This window comes from Lycium ferocissimum, chromosome 11 (genome assembly GCF_029784015.1).
Source record: "Lycium ferocissimum isolate CSIRO_LF1 chromosome 11, AGI_CSIRO_Lferr_CH_V1, whole genome shotgun sequence".
Classification (NCBI taxonomy): Eukaryota; Viridiplantae; Streptophyta; class Magnoliopsida; order Solanales; family Solanaceae; genus Lycium; species Lycium ferocissimum.
The window spans coordinates 59,470,449-59,484,230 of NC_081352.1; the positions used below are offsets into that span (position 1 = coordinate 59,470,449).

A 13,782-nucleotide genomic window follows, 5' to 3' on the forward strand; every position below is an offset into this window, starting at 1 on the left:
AAAGTTTGGAGTTGCAATGTTTATTTCTATTTTTAGGGTCACATTTGTGAATTGGATTTTAGTTATTCACCATCAAAATGTAAGTTCTAGAGTCAAAACTGGCAAATAAAAGTCAAGGATAGGCCTCTGTACACCTAACCCTTACCCTTAAAGGTTCATTAATATGCTTTTCAATAGCAACATGTTCAGCAACTGCATACTTAGTAACAGCAGTGCTAAAATCATCAACACACTCAAATTGTAGACTTGTTTCCCATGTAACCTTCTTGTAAGTTTTATCAAACACAACTCCTGTTTTTACCTTTCTTCTTCTTACTTTTTCTCTTTGTTCAACCACTCCTTCTTCATCATCAGTCCAGTCATCTGGATCAGTTTCAAAGCTAGCAGCTTCATCAGAAGGGTAATATGGCTCTTCTCCAGCCAACTTGCCTTCTAAACTATCTCTATTACCACCTTCTAATTCATCAAACCCCATATCTGGCCCTTTTCTTCCTGTTCCTAACTTAACATGTTCAGGAACATGAGGTCTTTCACCCCTCTTCCTTCTTTTCTTCTTTCGATCTCTCTTTTCCTCTCTAAAAGCCTTTAACTCCTCTTTATATCACTCCCACTAACTTCTACTCCTTCTCTTTGAACAAATCCTTCTAGATTTAATCCTAAATCATCCCTATCAGACTCATCATTATCAATTCCAGTTCTGTTTTGTGATGATTCAGCAGCGGTAGGCAATACAGTGGCAGGACTTGGATTATTAGGGGGTTGTAGTAGGAGTACTTGGAATTGGGGAATGGGTTGGAGGAGTAGTAGGTTGATGAGGTGGAGTTGTATTTTCTTGGATAAGAGGAGAAGTGGGAGGATTAGTTGGACAGCCTCATCAAAAGCTGCATTTTGCACATCTCCCATATGAGATGTTCCCTCACTACCCCCTATTGCTTTACCAGGCCTTTCTTCAAAAGATACCCCACTCCCCCCCCCCCCCCCTTCCACATGGGTTATATATTCTAATAAGAGTGGGGCCAATTGAGGCTCTTCAACCATGTGGCATACAAATGCCTCCAAAATATCCCCCATGCCCCAAACATGCTGTAATTCCCATTGTATCCCTATCTGATGTTATTGGTATCAAGGGTAAGCTCTCCCGAGGTCATAGCTTAAATCTCTCACACACTCCATCAATTCAAAGTAAGAAAATTTATCTATGTTATGTCCACATCATAAATATCAGTAACTTCTCCCCCAACATATATTTCTTTACCCTTACCCTTTAAAAGTCCACCATGGTAAAATCTCAAAGTAATCAGTTGAAAAGACATTTTACAGCCTGAAAATTGTACAAAAACTTCAATTTAAGAAGTAAAGTCACACTCTTGAACAGGACCAAATAAACAATAACATGGTACCACTTTTTTGGAACACACAACTGCTTATTACAACATATTTAAGCATTTACACAGTAGAATTAAAGGGGAAAAAAATGTTTAAAAAACCCTAGTTCTAGTCGCAATAAATAGAAGTAACATTATACTAACTTTTTTTTAACACAATACTACTTTTTTTAAAACATATTCAAGCATTTACCAAAAGATTTACACAGTAGAATCGAGAAAAAACTAAACATGTAAAAAAACCTACATGTAGTCGATTTACACAAAATAAAGTGAGAGAAAAGGATAACCTTTTAGCAAAAGACCTTTATCCAGTCGTGAAATAGGTGTGACCTTCACGAAAATCACCAAAAACACTAGTGCGATCCTTAACTAAGACTTAAATCAGTAACCCTAACTTCGATTATAGGTGTAATAGAGAGACGAACTCAAGAAACACAAGGAACTCCAACAAATATTGACCAGATCGTGTTGAATCTCGTCAAAAGTTGAAGGATTTCATTTGGATCAATTAGTACGTTGGGGTTTTTTATAGGTGGGTGAAAGAGTGAATTGGGTGTAAATCGGGTGGGGTATAATATTAGGATATCGGTAAAATGAAATGGAGGGTTGAAACGAATTGGGTTTGGGTGAAATAGATCGGGTCGATGTTAATTACTTCATTTAATACGTGGCAACACGGGAGAGCGAGTGACTACCACGCTTTTTATTAAACTTGGGTTTCGGTGTCTGGAGGGGGTAAATAATATCACTTTTTCATATATTAGGTGTGTAATAGGTCACTAGTAAAGTTTAAGTGTGATATCGACATTTGGGGTATAGTTTAAGGGTCAATTTATGTCTTTTGCCTATTTATTACTCTGTGTTAATGACCCATTTGGCCATGAGAATTTTTCACTTTTTTCCGAAATTTTTTTAACTTTATTTGAAAATCAGCGTTTGGCTATGTAAAGTTGTATTTGAAATTTGGAGAACACCTAAAACCCTGTTTTTACTTTTTTCACTCTCAGTACATTCAAACAACCAAATATTCTTTGCAAAAACTATAACCAAACACAACTCCAACTTCAAAATTCCAAAAAAAGTGAAAAATATTTGATTTTCATGGTCAAACGCCTACTTAATTATTTGCACATAGCCCTTTGGACATAAGTTGGATAATATTTTAAATGTAGTATTTCAAGTTTAAATGAGTATTTATAATTTGAAATTGCATTTTGAAATGAATATTATTGGAAAATAGTTGAAGTTTTGTGAGCGGAAATTTGAAAAACTTCAAATCCTCTATTTACGTCGAAGTTGAATAATGGACAAAATGTTTAACCAAACACTACTTTGAAATTTCAATTATAATTTCAATTTTTTAGAAAATTGTTTAGGCTCAAACACCAGTTTTTAGGTTAAGTTGTGTTCGGATCAAGAACTATGGGATGCAATCCTTTGATTCTTGAATTTTTCTCTTCTTTTTGCTTTTATTAAATACCAGGAAAAATTAAATAGGAACCAAGCATTTTCAGTCACTTCTAATTTTTATGGTGGAAAAAAAAGGAAAATGAAAGGCTCCCTCATAATAATAAACAGGCTCCCTCATAATAATAAACATAATAAAGGCAACACAGTACACAAAGCGAATGCGTTAGCAGGGTTTGGGGAAGGGTTGCACCCCAAGGGGTGGGATTAGGGGTGGCAAACGGACGGGTCGAGTCGGATATGGGTAGGGTCGAAAATGGGTTGATAAAAAATGGATCAACTATCCGACCCCCCCATATTTAACATGGTTAAAAAATGGGTTACCCGACGGATAATATGGATATCCATATTATCCAAAGCTACTTCAAAGATGTTGGCTTCATGTAGTCAATATGGAGAAGATTAATTTACCATTTTGTCCACAAATCCAATCCCTAGTACATAGTTGCGCCCCAACATTTGTGGGAAGAATAGAACTTCGAACCTTTTCAATGACACAACCTCAAAGAAAATCTTTTCTAGAAACTATCCACCCAACCCCACCCCCCAACACCCACTCCCCAACCAAATCCCAGCCCCACCTAACGACCACCCTCAAACGCACTTCATCTTCACCTACCCACACCAACTCCACCCCATCCCACACCACCGCTCTACCCAACCCTCACCCACCCCCCTCCCAAAGCGTCTATTTCATATATGACTACTTTGCACTTTGAAGACAACCCCAAAAAGTGCTTTGTTTGTAAACTAGCCATTTGTTAAAAGTGACACAAAAATGGCTATTTTTGTAAATTGATCATTTTTGAAAAGAGACATAAAATGGTTATTTTTGCAAAAATATATTTCTTGCAAAACGACCAACAACAACAACAACATACCCAGTGAAATCCCATAATGTGGGGTGGGGAGGTTAAAGTGTACACAGACCTTACCCTTATCTCGGAAGATTCTTGCAAAACGACCGAAAATGCAAATTTGCAAAATAGCAACTTTGTTTGTCATTTTTCAAAAAATGGCCACTTTAAAAAATTTACCATTATCTTAGAAATGGCACATTGGAAAAATGATTATTTTAATACTTTCACAAAGAAGCTATTTTAAAAAATGGCTATTTGGCAAAGTAGTTAGTTTTTAAAGTAACTACTTTCACAAAAATGACTATTCATGAAAATTGACTACTTTCAAAAAGTGACTATTTTTAAAAAGTATGTACTTTCACAAAGTGGCTATTTTCTAAAAGTGACTACTTTTACAAAGTGACTATTTTCTTAAGTGACTACTTGTGCAAAACGACTATTTTTGAAAATTAGCTACTTTTCGCAAGTAATATTCTTGAAAAAGCGGCTACTTTTGTAATGTGATTACTTTGTAAAGTTGCTATTTTTGAAATTTGCTATTTTTGAAATTTGCTATTTTTAAAAGTTACTACTTTCACAAAATGTCTAGTTTTGCAAAGTTCGGAGATAGGAGTGGTGGTAGGGAGGTGAGAGATAGGGGTTAGGGTAGGTGGTGATAGGTGTAGGGGGTGGGGTAGGCGGTTATAGGGGTGGGGAGGGAGGTACTGGGGGTGGTGGTAGGAGGGGTGGTTAAGGAACTTGTTTTCCTAGAAAAAATGTTTTTCAAAACATTTTGACCAACCAAACATGAAAAAATTGAAAAACATTTCCTCCATACCAAACACACTCAATATGTTGTGATTTTTATCTATTTTACCTATTAATTTACCCATATTTTACGTGAATAATATGGGTTGACTCATATTGGACCCATATTAAATGAGTTGGGTAACCAACCCATTTAAAATGGGTTGGATCGAGTGGATAACCCTATTTTTTACCCATTTTGCCACCTCTAGGTGTGATGTAGAGTATAATGTTTATCTTAAACGTTTCGAAGAATTCAAAGAAATGAATTGTAAAAAATAACAAGATCAGTGAGATTAATTGGAAGGAAAACAATAGAGAAGAAACATTTACAACTTGTAACTTTAATATCTATCCTCTCACCCTCAGGGCTTAGCTTGGCAAAGGTTGAGGGATATGATGCATAGGTCACAAGTTCGAACCCTACGTCAAACGAACTAAACCTAGTATTTTTTTAATTTAAAAAAAAAAAAAATCTTTCCATCCTCTCAAAAGCATCTATTTTTCGTATGTAACACATCCAATTATAGCTCATGTAAGTTTAAATTCGGATCTGACTCTCTCTGCCCTGCCCTGTTGAAAATTTTCGTTGTATTGTCCCTGCCCCGCCTTGTCAGGTTAAGCTTTTCCTCTGCCCTGCCCTGCCCCACCCCATTCCCGTAACTACTTTCAACTGAGTTTTGCTAATCATGAGACTTTGATTTGTTAGCAAATAACGCCTGCTTTCATCAATGAACGCAAGAAGATGTTGGCGAAGACCTGCTTACTGCAAACGAATGAAGGGATATTGCGGGAAGCAAAGATAATAAGAGAGAATTCCAATTTCTTCATCTGTGAAGGAGACTGGCTACAGTTTGTGGTGTATCACAAGCTGAGACCTGGGGAAATCTTGCTCTTCTTACTCATTGAAAAATCGACGTTCCTTGTGGTGACCTACCCCCAGAAAAGTGGTAAAAACCTTCGTGGGAGGCAACCTTTTGAGGAACTCAGCAGTAGCTCAGAAGAGGAAAATGAAGAGGACACGGAACCTTCAAGAAATTCGAAGGAATCATCAGATTCTGAGGAAGAACGCGCTGATCCATCCAGTTGCTCCAAAGATGGGGAAAATCCTAGCTACTCACATTTAGGTAACTTTTCTTCTTTATACATTTGACGTCGTTACATTATACCAACTAATCTGGTGGATAGAGGAGTCATAATGTTACCTTTATTAAGTTTGCTATATTTGTTATTGTTTTAGTCTAGTTAGAGACATGTATGTTATCCTGACTATGAGGATGAGATAACCTATGAGTCCCTCACCAATGCTCTACTCGTTACTTCCCTTTCTATCCGCATGCACATACCACACCATGCCGCGACAAAGCTAGGGAATATCACTTTGTTTTTGTCCCTATGTCTCTCATTCATTTTCTCAATCATAAAGGTTCTTATCTTGACAGAAGTTAAATCCAATGTCAAAGATGATGAAATGATCTGCTTGAAGAAGAAAGTTTCGGAACTAGAATTGTCTGTCAGTGATCTTGACAACCCTAAGTGGCCTCTAGGTTCTTTCTTTGTTTTCATGGATAAGTTTAAGAAGCGGTGCCTCGAGATGAATCCAAACATCAAATCTTTTGATGCTGTCAAGAAAGCTGGCAGATGCAAGTGGAAACGGATATCAGATGCTGAGAAGTCTCCTTATATAGCAGAGGCAAAGAAAAAGAGCGTAGAATATGGTAAGGTCTTGGATTCTTATAACTGGCGAATGGCTGCTGGATATGCCGAAGAAGGGGAATCTGTCACACCAAGGTCCGAGTTTGATCCATCCAATGGCTCCAAAGATGGAGAAAATCCTTGCTACTCACATTTAGGTAACATCCATCTCCTTGTACTTTTGATATATCTAATTGTTTTCAGTTTATCTGTAGAGCACAATGAATAGAAATGTTGTCGTTAGATCAAACCGACTAATCTGGATTGGTCCTAATTGTTGTTTTACCTATACTAAGTTTTCTATATTTGTTATTGTTTTAGTCTAGTTAGAGACATGGATGTTATCCTGAATATAAGTATGACATCCCCTTGGAGTCCCTCACCAAAGCCCTTCTCATCTCTTCCCTATCAGCCCATTTACACACACCTCACACGCCACAACAAAGCTGTGAAATGTCTTTTTGTTTCTCTCTATCTCGTTCATTTTCTCAACCGTAATGTTTCATCATGAAAGGAGATTAATTTAATGTCAATGCGGATAAAATGATCCGTTTGAAGAAGAAAGCTCGAGGACCAGACTGGTCTAGAATGCTTGTCATGGGTCTTGACAACCCTAACAGGCCTTTAAGTGCTTTCTTCGCTTTCATGGAAGAGTTTAAGAAGCAGTTCTTGGAGGTGAATTGTTGCTCCCAAATGCACACGCAAGTATACGTGGTCGTACAAGTAATATAGAACTTTTAAGTCCAGATATCGATCCCACGGAGACTTAGATTCTCTTTGTTAAACTAATTCAAATTTGAATAAAACTATTCAAGAAGGTAAAAATCAAGGTGTTTGTTGTAACTAAACTAAAACTGAAAAGTAAATAATTTGTGATGGGTGTTTTTGTGACTGAGAGTATTTTGACAAAGACTGTAAGATTTATCAGATGAGAGAAAGTTCCAAGGTCATGGCTTTCGACAATCTAGTTGATCTTCTGACAATTCTACCTATCTTATTTCCTGGGTTACTAGTTGACAGGTTAATTATAACTTTATGATTATCTTCCGAATTGCTCACAAGCCTGTAGATGCTACTATAACGCCTATATCCCTATGGTCGCCAGAGGTAACAAGAACGCATTTACTTCTCCGTATTCAACTAAGCAAGGCTAAAGGGTATATTCCTATCCTCATTAGCGAAACGATTATATCGAGCAAGCCCTATTTATTCTTATTACGCATGCAAATTCCCTATCCCTAGTTCAATTCACAAGCCACAGATAGTGTTCAACTATTGGCCAGATAATCAAACAATTAAGATCAAGAATAAATAAGCAACCCAAAATATGAAAATTTAATTGATAGAAATTGTCGCCAAACCAACTATCATGTCTTTCGCCACCATCCTAGAATTAAGAAGTTTAGCTACACATGATTCTCAATGAACAACAAGAATTCATGAATAATCTAGGGGTAAAAAAAGATGAAAATAAAATAAAGTCCAGAGAGAGAAAGTAAAACGGCGGCTTACAAGTCTTAGAATATCCCAGCACACCGTTTTCAGCTAATAAAGCGTCTATATATACCCTAGGGTCAAAACAAAAAAATAAGTAAACCTAATCCCGATCGAAACGGGAATGCTGCCCGTCGCCATGCTTTCCTTCCGCGATGCGGATGGATCGCGCGGATGATTTTCGCTTTTCTTCCGCTATGCGGATGAAAAGCTTGATGGTAAACTTTTGGTCAGGATCTTGTTTTGTCCACTTTCTTCTCGCGATGCAGATAAAAAGGCCTGATTGTGCAATTTGATCAGAGATAGAATTCCTCTGCTTTTGTTCCGCGATGCGGATGGATAGCGGATTCTTCAGTTCTTCACTTCTTCTCTATTGTTCCTGTTTCTCACGTCGCCACGATCAGATGCCAATGCTTCCAAAAAAAGTCGTCCAAATTGCTCATTTCTCCCCCAAATGGTTACGTTGCACCTATTCACAAAACATAACGACATAAGCCCGGATACAACGATATTGTCTTCAAGAAAACAAGTAAAGTACTAAGTTTTAGAGGGAAAGTGACACGAAACTTTAGATATTTGTGCCAAATATCACCACCCCCCACGTAGACCTTGCTCGCCCTCGAGCAACCAGCTACCTATACCAATGTGCCACAAATTGACTACCTTGCCATTCAAACAGGTTTGCTCAGGCTTCGGCTAATAAGGTTATTTCAAAAATCCAAACTTCAAGCAAATTCTCATGAAAGCCATGCCAAAGATCAAGATTCTTAGTTTTAAAACATCAACAAGCAACCTTCTCAAAAACACATTATTTTCAAAACTTAGGACTCAAGGACACCACTTCAAACAAAGCGATCATGCTACTTAACCAAGAATTCGACACTTCACCAATCCGTTGTCAATTACGTGCCCTCACAAGAAGAAAGTTGTCTCACAAGAATCAAAAAATTTCATTTCGGCGATCATGAATTTAAGCAAAGTCGCTCACTCTCACAAAGAATATCACATGCAAAGTACGACGTACCATAGGCTTGCCCGTAGTGTAACCACTCCACTAATACAAGTAAGACAAACCTAGAATCAAGTAGGACTTCGAGGGTTGTAATGTAGGCTAAGGGACGGGTAGGAATTATTTGGATAATAGTGACTAACCTCCTAAGCACTTTAATACATATACTTCTATCATTCTTGCACAATTTCTTCATTAGCCCTTATTCAACACCAACTAACCTTTAAATTTCTCCCAATTCACCCATTTTTTTCTATGTTTAAGCACCACTCTTTTAAAGTGACACAAGTTAGAAGGGAAACTTTTTCGCTATATTTTTTTTTCATTCCCAACTAACAAGTGAATTGGTTCTTTTCATTCGGTGCTCCATTAGTCTTCCTAGATTACAATTAACAACCACTTCCCCTTTTTCATTCACATCCCAACTCTCATTATATATGTAAATGACTAAAGTGCTCATAGAGTATTTGGATCAAAAATCGAGTTTTATAGAATGAAGGGGTAAAGGCTAATTAACTGCTATCAAAGAAGAGGCTAAAGGCTCAAAAGGGTTAACTAGGGTGCTATTTACAAGTTGGCAGGATAAACATTTTAGGCTTTTTAGTGACTAATCAAAGAAATGCCTCTATCATTTTCTAGGCTGAATCGAACTTTATTTCGCTTCGCGAACACACAAGGCAAGTTCTAGACGTTAATACCAAACATGGATCGCATGCAAACACCTCACACACATGGCACATAATTAATGCAAGAAAGGATCCATATCGGCCCTCAGACTAAGCAACAACATACCAATAATGCAAAGTGGGTCACATATGAGTCAAACAAACTTCAAGTTGAGTGTTTCGAGAAAGGTTATGTATCTACACGGCATGCTTTCAAAAGAGATCACAAGAAATGCTCATATGCCCATATTTCACCTAGCCCGAGCACCTAGCATTTGAATGGTTTTTTTTTTATGGACGAAATTTCCCTCAAGCAGGTTGTCATCCACCCGTCATCAGGAAACGCCCCTTCTACGACTAAGAAACAAAAACAAAAAGAAAACAGAAATCCTAACGGATAACTCATGCCACTACAGAGGGTCTAATCTAAAAACAAAAATTTCTTTTTTTTTTTTAAGTAAGTAATCCTATTTAAAGAGAAAGAATAAACGAACCGTTAGATCCTACAAAAAAAAAATCCTAAGGCATGAGTATCCTCTATCTCGAGACGTACTCCCACCCCACACGTACTTTCATGCACTACCCTCAATGCATATGAAAAATAAAAACAAAAGTAAGGCGAGAGATACTCTCTGGGGGACACTAGGGCCTAGTCGTCCTCCTCAATGTAATACTCATCACCCGCCTCGCCATCGTCTGGCTCGGCATCCTCTTCTCCTTCATTGTCGTCGCCTTGCATTAGCGACTCTACCTCCTCTCCCTTTCTAGTGCAGCTATTACACGATATATTTTTATCTTCATAATTAGGTAACTGAGACTCCTCACCCACAAGTGCCCGAAAATGTGGTGTGTGTGGGGTCTGCATAAAGACCCTCGAAAGATCAATGTTGAAATGCTCACTCGCAACCATCATTCCCGTGTAAAGCTGGGCTAGCACCTAGGATTGGGCGGATCTCTCTCTGGAGTCAAATGATGTCCGGATGAACTCGGGGGCCATGAAGTTTGAGATGTCAAGTACGTCGTAGGCATTTAGGAAAGCACTCTATCAGTAGAGTATGCCAACCCCTCATCAAGCCTCATTAAGTAAGCAGTGAGAGTGTTTCCAAAGCTCAGCCTTTTAGACTTGCCAGCCCGCACTCTGCGAATTTTCTTCATCATCCAATACCCAATGTTCGCTGGCTAACCCTGTCATCAAGAAATAAACTATGCACACTCTGTCCTTTTGTACCTCTGAGAAGTGATCAAGTGGCATGATTCTAGCATTCAGAAGGCGCAACCAAACCCGGGCTTCTCTACAAAAATTACTCATACTTATGCTCCGATGCTTCCGAAGAGGCCCTGAGTATCGATGCTTCCGAAGTGATCAAGTGGCATGATTCTAGCATTCAGAAGGCGCAACCAAACCCGGGCTTCTCTACAAAAATTACTCATACTTATGCTCCGATGCTTCCGAAGAGGCCCTGAGTATCGTGCCTATTGAGCTTTAGAGTTGGCTCCACAAAGAGTTTCCCGGATAGCCTTGTAATCGGGCCTTTTGATGAATTCTAGCAAGGGCTCACTAGGCACATCCGGGACTCCAATTGCCTCGCACAAAGTCGAAGCCGTCACTGGCACCTAATTTTTTCGAACGAACAAATAATCTCGATTACCGTAGCTTTCAATGCGAGTGTAAAACTCCATGACCAAATCAATGTTCACTGGCCCCGGTTGCTCAAATACAGACTTCCATCCCATGGCGACTATGCGGTTGTATATGTCCCAAAAATTTCTCTTCAGAGGGACTAGATTGATCGCTCGCTCATGATTGTAACCCTTCGAGGTGTCGAATCCCGCATACCACTCCTCCCCGTCCCCAGACAGATTGGGATGAGGTTTCCTCGAAGAAGCTCAAGGGATAGCAATTGCGGGATGCTTGCCCTTTCCGGATGTCTGCCCTTTTGTCGCTTTGGATGTGTTTTGTGCTCTTCCTCTCTTTGTGCCTTGGGAGGAGGAGGCGACGGATTTGCCCTTGGACTTGGCATGAACCATCTTGCATGCAAAACAACACATTACCAAACGAGAAGTACAAGTCAATAACTAAAGGTAGTCGTGGCACAACCCCACATTTAATTCCATTACATGTACTTAAGTTGAGAATGCGTGGGCCCTTTCAATTTTTCGGACCTCAATCTTGAGCACTTTTTTTTTCGCGCACAATTTTGGGGAACCAATCCCACACTTACTTCAAACTACGTTACAAAAATCAAAATTAAAGAAGTTAACTACTCCTACACGACAAAGCAAACAAAAACACAAAGTAAGCAAATTCATGTTGTAGGACTTGGGGTGGAAAATCACAACTTGCTATGTCACGCCCCAAAACCCACCCGAGACGTGACCGGCATCCGATGTCATGAACAACATCGGAAGAACCTAAAAGATGCAATAATAACACTTGAACCCGCCAGGTTCAATAATCACCTCCAACAGTTTACAAAATAAATTCAAACGAATCATGAGATATGTATTAAATTAGCGGAAGTCTTTAATATTATAAAACTAAATCAAACGTATCACGTGCCCAAGAGTTAAACAACTCAACAACTACCCACAAGAATGTATACTATCTATGGAGCTTCTAAGATAATAAAGAGTGTCTAAAAACATCGGGACGCAGCCCGAAACTAAAATACGAAAAAAATGTAAAGATAGAATGGTGCCCCACGAACAATCATGTGGGCTCACCAAATAGTCTCGAAAGCAGCAAGTTCTCTTAAGTCGTAGGCGTATCACGAACCTGCTCCTCAATGATACCTAACATACCATCAAAAATAACAATGGTATGCCTGAGTACTGGGTACTCACTGAGTGGCTAAGGGGCAATAGTTAACAAAACAAGATATGATGAATAAAATCACTAAAATGATATCAATGAAAATAGCCGCCCAAACCCAGGAATAAAGTAAGTCAGATACATTGAAGAGTCATCACAGAATCCAACAACGAAGGACACATTAACTTAACTCCTTACCATTTACCAGTCCAAGTATTTCACTTATGAATTCACTATCACCGCAAGCCACTCATAGGCAACAATATACGAAACAAGCCACTCACAGGCTAATCAAAGTATGAAACAAGCCACTCACAGGCTGATCAATCAATCGATACTCTGAAACAAGCCACTCACAGGCTGATCAATCAATTGATACTCCGGGTTAGGAAACCACTGAGGCTAATCATCCTTTGGACTAGCACAGCAATAGATACTCCGAGCTAGGAAGTGACGGAGGCTAATCGTCCTCTGGACTAGCACAGTCATAGATACTCCGGTCTAGGATACGGAGGCTAATCGTCCTCTGGAGTAGCACAGCTATAGATACTCCGGTCTAGGAAGATACTGAGGCTAATCGTCCTCTGGACTAGCACAGCTTGCCCATACAGGCCCAAACACAAACAAAATACAAATCATTGCATATTATCGAATCATCAATCATGTCTTAGAGCCTAATCTCACTTCTCAAGTCATCATCTCAAAATAGAAGCATTTCAAGTTATAACCGATTTAGAATCTTATTCAATTTTCAAGTTCAAGAAATCCATTCAACAGCAAAACAAGTTTAAGGTCCAACCTTTAGAAAAACAAGTTCAATCATCCAATAATGGGAAAAATCGAGTTTCACAAAGTAGTATAGTTCATATAAGGTTCGATGCGGGCTTGACCCTGTTGACACCCAATTTTGGCCCTCCTTTTTATTTAATTAATTTCACTATGCTTCTCAGTCGTGAAAATTCCCCGAAAATGAGTTTGGAATATTTTCGCTAATTATTACACTATTTTTCGAGATATATTTCGCTAAAATTAAGAACATTCTTATTGTCTCTTAAAAATGACCAAACATCATATTTTATAATTGAAAAGGACTAAACATTTTTTTTATATATAATTAAAATCATTCGGAAAAAAAATATAATAATAATAATAATGTTGTATATCAATATTGGCATTAGCATTTTTTTTTTAATCTTACTTATTACCGTATTAATCATATTTTATCCTATTTTTAAACTAAATGCGTATATTAAATTACTTGTGTCATAATTTATATAGGTATGCATTTTGTGGGGAATTAATTAAGACAAAGAAGCATATTTGAATTAATTGATTGAAGTAAAAAGGGATTAGAAATTAAGTCATCTATCCACAATATTGGGTCAATTTCCTTTCACCCTTAACCCAAATCAATGGCCCAACCGCCCCAGCCCAAAACCCAACTGCCCCAGCCCAATTCCTCGTCGACCCGACCCGGCCCAAACCACCTAAAATCAGCCTTAACCAAACAAAATCCCTAACTCTTTCTCTTTCAACCAAACGACCCTCTTTCTCCTTCAAACCAAACGATCCCTTCAACCGGCACAAACCCCGATGCTGCCACGCC

The 13,782-nt window shown here is 38.5% G+C and overlaps 1 protein-coding gene across 2 annotated transcripts; it reads left to right on the forward strand.

The window, feature by feature from the left end:
• Positions 1–4,885: 4,885 nt before the first annotated feature.
• On the forward strand, positions 4,886–6,871 carry LOC132037722 (FACT complex subunit SSRP1-like). 2 transcript variants are annotated; one of them, XM_059428318.1, is made up of 3 exons: positions 4,887–5,628; positions 5,944–6,354; positions 6,711–6,871. In XM_059428318.1, exons 1-3 carry the CDS (start codon positions 5,247–5,249, stop codon positions 6,716–6,718), a joined length of 801 nt encoding a protein of 266 aa, XP_059284301.1. In that variant the 5' UTR covers positions 4,887–5,246; the 3' UTR covers positions 6,719–6,871. The 2 variants fall into 2 exon arrangements, with proteins under 2 accessions (XP_059284300.1, XP_059284301.1); XM_059428317.1 differs by lacking the exon at positions 6,711–6,871 and having other exon boundaries at positions 4,886–5,628; positions 5,944–6,693.
• Positions 6,872–13,782: the final 6,911 nt, after the last annotated feature.